Source organism: Saccopteryx leptura, chromosome 3, assembly GCF_036850995.1.
Source record: "Saccopteryx leptura isolate mSacLep1 chromosome 3, mSacLep1_pri_phased_curated, whole genome shotgun sequence".
NCBI lineage: Eukaryota > Metazoa > Chordata > Mammalia > Chiroptera > Emballonuridae > Saccopteryx > Saccopteryx leptura.
Window position 1 is genome coordinate 288,277,385 of NC_089505.1, and position 8,914 is coordinate 288,286,298.

The window sequence follows — 8,914 nt, forward strand, 5'->3', positions numbered from 1 at the left end:
GAATAGCAACTCATCACACCAGTGACCGCCCCTCCCCCTGCCCTGCCACTCCCTGCCTGTGCCAAACCTTTTACTCTTGTGGTGGCACTGCTGGCTCTAAGGCTGCCCTGTTGGGACTCTAGTCATGTTGGCACATCCCCTCCCACTCTGAGTCACTGAAGTTCAACAAAAAAGTGGTTCCTTCTCCGTCTGGATTTCAGGCACCTGATCTGTAGCTACACCCGGTCTGGAAGATGACTTCCAGTATATGCAGACTCTGTGATTAGTCCTCGAATTATTTCTTTAAGACCAGAAATAAATTCTACTAGAACCCTATCGGATTTCTGGCACCCCATGGCAGGCCATAGGAGAGCCTGGGAGGGCAGTGTCTGGGGGGGACCGTGTCTGTGCTCCAGGAGGAGCATGGGCAGTCTTAGAAAATGCCAGCACCTCCAGCTGACCCTAGAGAGGTCACTTGTACACAGATTATAGAAATAATTCCAGAGCCAGTGAGATCTTAGGCCAAAATCATACAAGGAACCCACTGAACCCAGACCTTGTTTTTCCTGGAGGTGAGGTTTCCAACCTAATGGAAAGAGAAGACAGTAATTATCATCTCCTGGAAAACATACACATTCTTCTTCTAAGGTTCTTCAAGAATGTAATTAAATTGATCAATATTCTTCTTATGCAAGGCCTTAAGGCACTGCCTGGTTCAGTTAAGGTAGAGCTACCTCTGAGATACGATCTCAGACTAGGCAGTGGGGACTAAGAGTGTCTCTGGAAACTGGAATGTAAGCAGTATAAGCTTTATGACTCAGTCTGTCAATATAACTCATATCAAGAAAGGAGCAGAAGTTTGCAGGGCCCAGAGAGGGAGAAAATGTTGTAATGAGGGTCAGCTGGAGAGACCATGATGCAGAGACAAGCTTCTGAAATTCCCCCCTGCCTCTTGGACGTCAGTAAGCATGTCGTGGTAAAGTAACAACACATGTTCCCTTCTTGAGTTTCCCCTCTGGTTATGCGACCCCAGCCCAGTTCTGTTCACACTCACAGCTACCAAGAGCCTGTCTGACCTTTGACTGTCCATCACCAGCCCCTGCGGTGGCAGGGAAAGCAATGGGTGGTGCCCTGACTCAATTTCTAACCCAATCAAACCCCTTCCTCTCTCGTTTCCCTTGTAGGTGCCATGGAAGAGGCACCGGGGAGTCACTCCCTGGCTGCCAAGGTGAGGAGGTACGCCCTGGTGCTCCTGAGTGCTCTCCATCACGGCCATGCCGTGGCTTTGTCTGGTCTGCAGGCTGGAACCTGGGAGCTGATTCAGATCCAATGGGTAAGGGCTGATTCAGATCCAATGGGTAAGAGTCAGAAGACAGGGAGGGCCTGGCAGAGAATCCAGGTCTCTGAGCTTGAGTCGCAGTCTAGGAGAAAAGGGTGAGTGTGATGATCATTTGTCACCAAGAGATGGTGAGAGTGGTGTGATGGGGAGGAGAGCATCTGCCTCTCCAGACACTTGGGGCCTGGCCTCTGTCTCCTTGGTCCTTTGGCCCGAGGTGGAGGCTGTGGTGGTGGCTGTGGGGGAGTCAAGGCCAGAGCACCCCAGGCCTCCAGCACCTCCAGCATAAAGACGAGATCGCATCGGCCACTTCTGCAAGACATGGAGATGGGAAGTGAGCCATGCTCACTGCCACAGCCCCTCGTAGTCCTCGGCACCCCAAAGCCCGCTTTCCCTGGAACCCTCCCTCCTTGGGACCCTCCCTTCCTGGGACCCTCCCTTCCTGGGACCCTCCCTCCCTGGAACCCTCCCTCCCTGGGACTCTCCCTTCCTGGGACCCTCCCTTCCTGGGACTCTCCCTTCCTGGGGTCCTCCCCTGCCATGACTGCTCTGCTGACAGTGGGGCCTGGCTCTCCACCCCTTCTGATCCTACACAGTCTCCTGACCACCTGAGCCTGGCAGGGAGCACTTGAGCATCCAGCTAAGGAGCCAGGGTCTCAAGAGGAGCCCCCACAGTGAGGAGGGAGGTGATGGAAGGGGCGATGATGGAAGAGGGAGGTGATGGAAGAGCTCATTGCAGCCAGGGCTGGGGGTGGGGATCGAGGAAGGCAAGGAAAGACTCCTGACACTGAATAGTCCGGACCCCTTCTCTTGCACAGCCGCCCACCCAAGTGCCTCTGGCACAGATGTCGGTGCTGCCCACACCCTCTAAGCTGGGGACCTCCCAAGGTCGTCTGTCCTTCCAGGAGGAGCATGGGCAGCCTTGGAAAACCAGTTGAGTTTGCCCTGAGGTCTGAGCTCCTCTTGGTAGGCCCTGCCCCTCAGGGGTGGAGGGGGTACTGCTGCGGGCCAAGACCCCACTCTCAGCTCTAGAGCTCGAGACCTCGCCGGCTCTCACTTGTTCATTCCTCAGTGTCTTTATCCATCACTTATAAAATGGCCTTACCCCAACTACCACTATGCAGCTAAGGAAACAGCCATGCAACCCCAGCTGCCACTGTCAGCATTTCCAAGTTGCCCCCATTTAGTCTCCAATTCTGGCCGTTTAGTTACATTTGCATGAAAGGAAAAAAACCCTCAAGTTTCAAGACATTTCAAAACTATGATGCTTAGGGGAGACAGATGGTGAAAAATATCCTCCCTAAAAATAAAGTTGACCCCATTACAATGCTACCCTCAGGGGGCAAAGATGGCTCTTCCTTTATAACCAACAACTTACACGCCACACCTGGGCCTGCTTGGCGGCTGAGTGGGGGAGGGTAATCCTCCTTTGGTTCTTGTGTAGATAAAAGATAAAAATGCACTAAAGCACTTAGCCCAGCTCCTGGCATAACTTTAGCATCTATCTAATGTTAGCTGTTATTGAGATGGTGATTTATTGTTATACTTTTTATTTACGATCTCATTTCATACCTGGAAGAAAAGTCGGTTCGTGTTATCTTCCCTCTCACATACAATGAAACTGAGGGGCAGGAAAGGTGGCTGCAGTCTGGTAAGTGGTGCTGCCCCCCCCCCCCCCCCCCCCGCCTGGTTACTTCTAGAGTGATGCTTTCTTAGACTTTCATTCTCCCAGAAGGGGGTCTTCCCTGCGACAGGAGTCCAGAGGACACCAAGGCGTTGTGCAGTGGGATGTTGCTCCTCGGGTCCAGGACTCTCCTAGGGGCGGCCTCCTTTCCCGGATGTCCACCCTGGCACCTGCTCCTTTTTCTCCCCTGCCACTAGGCACCCCATAGTCTTGGGGCCCTCATGAATTTCCCAGCTCCTAAGGAACGACATTCTCATGAAGTCATTTCCGATCTCTACTCCCCACTGTGGTCAGGGGGCCTCCATCCCAAACCCTCTTCCCCAAGGCCCTGGGCCCATGGCCTACCTTGAGAGGGTGCAGGTAGCAGAGTCCACACAGGAAGGGTGGCCAGGCGGGGCCAGGCAACTCATGGCCGAGCGTGCGGGTGAGGTGGGCTATATAGCTGGTGGCCAGCACGAGCACATCCAACTTGGAGAGCTTGGTGTCGGGGGGCACAGCAGGCAGCGCGGCCTGCAGGGCCAGGAAGGCCTGGCGCAGGATCCTCACTCGGCTCCGCTCCCGGGCGGCGTTCTCGGGACTGGCCTCGCTCTGCACGGAGGACCCCGGGTGAGTGAGTCTGACCGGAACCCCGTCTGTCCCTGGCTTCAAAGATCACAAAGATCACTCAGAAAGTCTTCTGCCAGAATGGTAGCACTCTGAACAGCAGGGACCAAGGGCATCACCCCAGATTTTCCACTCTTGGCCCTGCCCCGCCTTGCAGCTGAGGCAACGGAAAAAAGGCCTTGCCCGGGGACGGGTAGAGCAGGCGGGCAAAGCGTGGCTTGGAGCCCGAGAGTCCTACACTTGAACCCTCCACTGTGCCTCCTCCTGGCCCTGCTTCCACCACACCCAAGTCTGAGTCCTGTTTATTGGGGTGCCCTGGGAGCCCAGAGCTGTGCCCTGCTCAGTGAGGGTGACCCTGGCCCAGCCCGGTCCTGAGAGGAAGAGGCAGCTGCGGTAAAGAGGAAAGGACACCAATTCGGGTCAAGTCACAGACTGCGGACCTGGCCCTGTCATTGACTGTTGTGTTGCCCTTGGACCTTGGGAAATTCACATCACTTTTCCAAAGCCTCAGTTTCCTCGAGAGAAATGAGTTGGGCCAGGTCTCTCGGCCACACTCTGGTTCAGACCAGCTTATCCCAACTACCAAAGCGTGGGGCCTCAGAGTTGAAGGAGCCAGTGCCCCCTCTTTAGGGCAGGGATGGTAACACTGAATGACGCTCTGCCGTTGGAGGTGACCTCTCTCAGTCCCTCCAGCCACTGCCTCCCCAGCTCCCCCTGCAGGGCCAGTATTTCCTTACCCCACCTGGAGCCGGGCTCCTGGTCCTGGGCCCTCTCCGGGCAGGGGCAGCTCTGCTCCGCCTTTGGCTGATCCAGCTGGTCTCTGCCCACAGGTCCTGCCTCGTCCTGCTCAAGCGGTTTCTCCCCCTATCGGTGCCTGCTAGCAGCCTGGGCCTGGCCTTCATGGGGCTCTGCCCCACGCCGGGCATGTCTGGTGCCCCTCTGGCCTTTCTCTGAGACATGCTACACCCTAGGCTGTGGTGCCAAGGCCCCCAGAACAGGAACACAGTGCCTGAGTTCGTCCTCAGGCTCAAGTCGACTGGGGCAGGCTGGTCATCCAGCCAGCAATGTCTATATACGAGGGAGCTGGCGCCAACTCAGTCCTGCCTCGCTTTTTCTCTGGGAAAGCCGCCCACCCGGCACAGCCCCCGCGAAAAGCCTCCTGCCTGCCTCCCCACCAGCTGCGGGGGGGGGGGGGTGCTGGATGCTGGGAGTGGCCGAGCCCTGGGAGGAGGCCGCTGCTAAAGAAGGCAGGAGGATGGAGGGAAGGGAGCTTCCTTCCTGCAGCCTTGCCTGACCCTGATGGCGGTCCTGTGATAGACGTTCAACTTTGGCTTTGGGGTTCAGGTTCATGGAAGGGCCCTGTGCCAGAAGCCTGCCTGCACACATCCCTAAAAGGGCTTTCCCGTCCCTTGCCAGCAAATGTGACCCTCAGCCACAGGGCACTACTCCCTACCCCCCACCCCCAAGCAAACCTCGGATTTTCAACCCAGTGCCTTTCCTTTTACCTATCGGTCCCCCTGGAGCACCTTCCACCAGCTCGGCCGGCCGGCTGAAAGACCGCGCATCCTTCACTTTGGAAAGCACAGAGCGCAGAGCCCACGTCTCCCTGTTTAGTGGTGCCCCCGCTTATGCACGGCCGCACCCCGGCTAGCCTCCTCACAGTCCAATGTTCGCAGATCATCACATACCAGTCTGTGTGCTAAGCACTTTATGTGTATTATCTTTATTTCTCCGATCAACCTTATAAGAAAAAAGACTCTTAGATCCTCATTTTACAGATGGAAAAACTGAAGTCTCAGGAACTGAAATAACTTGCCCAATGTCAAATATCTTGTAAGTGACGCAGGTGGTATGAAAACCCAGGCAGTTAGTGAACTCAGAAGGCTGCCCTCACCCTACACTGTCCTGAGCTGGGTGAGTTACTCACCTGTCTCTCCCAATCTATAAGTGAGGGCTTTGAATCCAAGTACCGAAATGTTGACTGAGTGAGTGGTACTGTATCCTCCATGCAGCTAGTTAGGGGCCAGGCTGAAGAAATGGCAAATCTGCCACAGTAGCCCCTACTTGCCTTCACATTACCACCTTTGCCTACAGCAGGATCATCGTGCATGTCCCTTGTCCCTCATTCTTGAACTCCAGGGGAGATAAAATAAGTAAAGGGAAAGTATAGAGAAGACAGAGAAACAAAGGTGTAGATCAGGGGTCAGGAACCTATGGCTCGCGAGCCAGGTGTGGCTCTTTTGGTGGCTGCATCTGGCTCGCAGACAAATCTTTATTAAAAAAAAAATAACGGCCCTGGCCAGTTGGCTCAGTGGTAGAGCATCGGCCTGGCATGCAGGAGTCCTGGGTTCGATTCCAGGCCAGGGCACACAGGAGAAGCGCCCATCTGCTTCTCCACCCCTCCCCCTCTCCTTCCTCTCTGTCTCTCTCTTCCCCTCCCGCAGCCGAGGCTCCATTGGAGCAAAGTTAGCTGGGGCGCTGAGGATGGCTCCATGGCCTCTGCCTCAGGTGCTAGAATGGCTCTGGTCGCAACAGAGCGATGCCCCAGATGGGCAGAGCATCGCCCCCTGGTGGGCATGCCAGGTGGATCCCGGTCGGGCGCATGTGGGAGTCTGTCTGACTGCCTCCCCGTTTCCAACTTCAGAAAAATACAAAAAAAAAACAACATTAAAAATATAAAACATTCTCATGTATTACAATCTATTCATTTCCTACCGTTCATGTTTATGGTTGTGGGTGGCTGGAGCCAATCACAGCTGTCCTCTGGGACAACACCAAATTTAAAAAAAAATTTTTTTTTTTACAGAGACAGAGAGTGAGTCAGAGAGAGGGATAGACAGGGACAGACAGACAGGAACGGAGAGAGATGAGAAACATCAATCATTAGTTTTTCATTGCGTGTTGCAACACCTTAGTTGTTCATTGATTGCTTTGTCATATGTGCCTTGACCGTGGACCTTCAGCAGACCAAGTAACTCCTTCCTGGAGCCAGCGACTGTGGGTCTAAGCTGGTGAGCTTTTGCTCAAACCAGATGAGCCTGTGCTCAAGCTGGTGACCTCGGGGTCTCAAACCTGGGTCCTCTGCATCCCAGTCTGATGCTCTATCCACTGTGCCATGGCCTGGTCAGGCACAACACCAAATTTTTATTGGATAATGCTTAACGTACATGGGACGTTGTATGGCTCTCATGGAATTACATTTTAAAATATGTGGCAATCATGGCTCTCTCAGCCAAAAAGCTTCTCGACCTCTGGTGTAGATACAGTGAGGCAGACACCCAGCCAATCAGAGGGAAGACCAGTAAAATCGACCTGAATATCCATCAATAAGGAAGTAATATGCAGTAATCAAAAGAAAGAGACAGGCCCTAGCCAGTTGGCTCAGTCGTAGAGCGTCGGCCTGGCATGTGGAAGTCCCGGGTTCAATTCCCGGCCAGGGCACACAGGAGAAGCGCCCATCTGCTTCTTCACCCCTTCCCCTCTCCTTCCTCTCTGTCTCTCTCTTCCCCTCCCACAGCCAAGGCTCCACTGGAGCAAAGTTTGCCTGAGCGCTGAGAATGGCTCTGTGGCCTCTGCCTCAGGCGCTAGAATGCCCCAGATGGTCAGAGCATCGCCTCCTGGTGGGCATGCTGGGTGGATCCCGGTCGGGTGCATGTGGGAGTCTGTCTGACCCGTTTCCAACTTCAGAAAAATACAAAACAACAACAACAACAACAACAACAAAAGAAAGAGACAGACCTTTGACTAATGACCTGGAAAAGCTCTCCAAGATGCACAATTAAGTGAAAAAACCTAGTTGTAAATCAATACATATAAAAAGAGCCAGCCAGGATAAAAAACACCAAAACAAAAGAAAAAACCCTCAAAGCTGTAGTGTGAAGGTTTATGTACTTGGTATGAAGATGCACACCAAACTTTTTTCCCCCACTCTGGATGCAGAGAATTTAACATACCTCAATTTGTGGCACACAGTGTCTTTGCCACACACAGGGCTGATTTTTAGATCCCTCCCACCATCCCTATCTCCCTTTCTTATGTCCATTTCCTTTTATCCCATCATTCTTCCCTATCATAGGCAACCATTCCAATGTATATTCTTTTGTTAGTATGTGCAGAGGTTTGAAAATATGTACACAGCTTCTTTTATACCCCTCTCTTTAAAAGGTGACGCCTGACCTTCTCCCTGTGAGTATGCCAGGGGTCCCCAAACTACGGCCTGCGGGCCGCATGCGGCCCCCTGAGGCCATTTATCCGGCCCCCACCGCACTTCCGGAAGGGGCACCTCTTTCATTGGTGGTCAGTGAGAGGAGCATAGTTCCCATTGAAATACTGGTCAGTTTGTTGATTTAAATTTACTTGTTCTTTATTTTAAATATTGTATTTGTTCCCTTTTTGTTTTTTTTACTTTAAAATAAGATATGTGCAGTGTGCATAGGAATTTGTTCATAGATTTTTTTTTATAGTCCAGCCCTCCAATGGTCTGAGCAACAGTGAACTGGCCCCCCGTGTAAAAAGTTTGGGGACCCCTGGAGTATGCGCTGGACTTAGCGACTTCCTTCTCACGAAGAGAATGTGGCAGAAGTGTGTAACTTTCGAAACTGGGCTATAAAGGACACTGTAGCTTCCTTCTTGCTCTGTCTCAGAGCACTCAGGTTACTCACATCACTGACTCCGGGAGAAGCCAGCTGCTCTGTGATGAAGTACAGCCAGCGCTAACTGCACAATGTGAGTGCACCACCTCGAAAACAGATCCTCCAGCTCCAGTCCAGCCTTCAGATGCCTGAAGCCCTGGCTGACAGTTTGAGTGCAACCCACCAGAGTCCCTGAGCTAGTCACCCACCTCAGTTGCTCTAACGCATGGAATTTTTGACCCACAGAAGCTGTGTGAGATAATAAATGTGTATTGCTATTTAAGTCTGGGGGTAATTTGGTAAGCAGTAATAGATAACAAATGTGGTAGGTGTTATTGAACCATGTGCATTGCTGTAGGAGTGAATTTTAAATACAGTAAATAATGCATTTTATGTTATAAATATATATAATATAATGCCACTTATGTATCAGGAATTATAATATACATTTCATTGTTATTTCTTCCATTCCAGGCTATGCTTTTAAGTCCTTGCTTCTACCTGCTCCACAGCATGCACCCATCACATTTTGAGCACCCAGAGCCCCAGGAATGACCATCCAGATTGCCTCCAGCTCCTTATCACCTCAAACAATGCTGTCACCAATGGCACTGCATACCTCTTTCTGCATCCAGGTAAGATTTTTTTTTTTTTAAGGAGACTATGATAGTTAGTTTTATT

At 52.3% G+C, this 8,914-nt stretch overlaps 1 protein-coding gene across 1 annotated transcript; it reads right to left on the reverse strand.

Annotated features, from left to right (window-relative positions):
• Positions 1-1,426: 1,426 nt before the first annotated feature.
• On the reverse strand, positions 1,427-4,561 carry TCF23 (transcription factor 23). The gene is made up of 3 exons (XM_066372413.1): positions 4,340-4,561; positions 3,345-3,587; positions 1,427-1,627 (listed from the first exon to the last, which is right to left on the reverse strand). The coding sequence occupies exons 1-3, from the start codon at positions 4,559-4,561 to the stop codon at positions 1,427-1,429; spliced, it is 666 nt and encodes a 221-aa protein (XP_066228510.1).
• Positions 4,562-8,914: the final 4,353 nt, after the last annotated feature.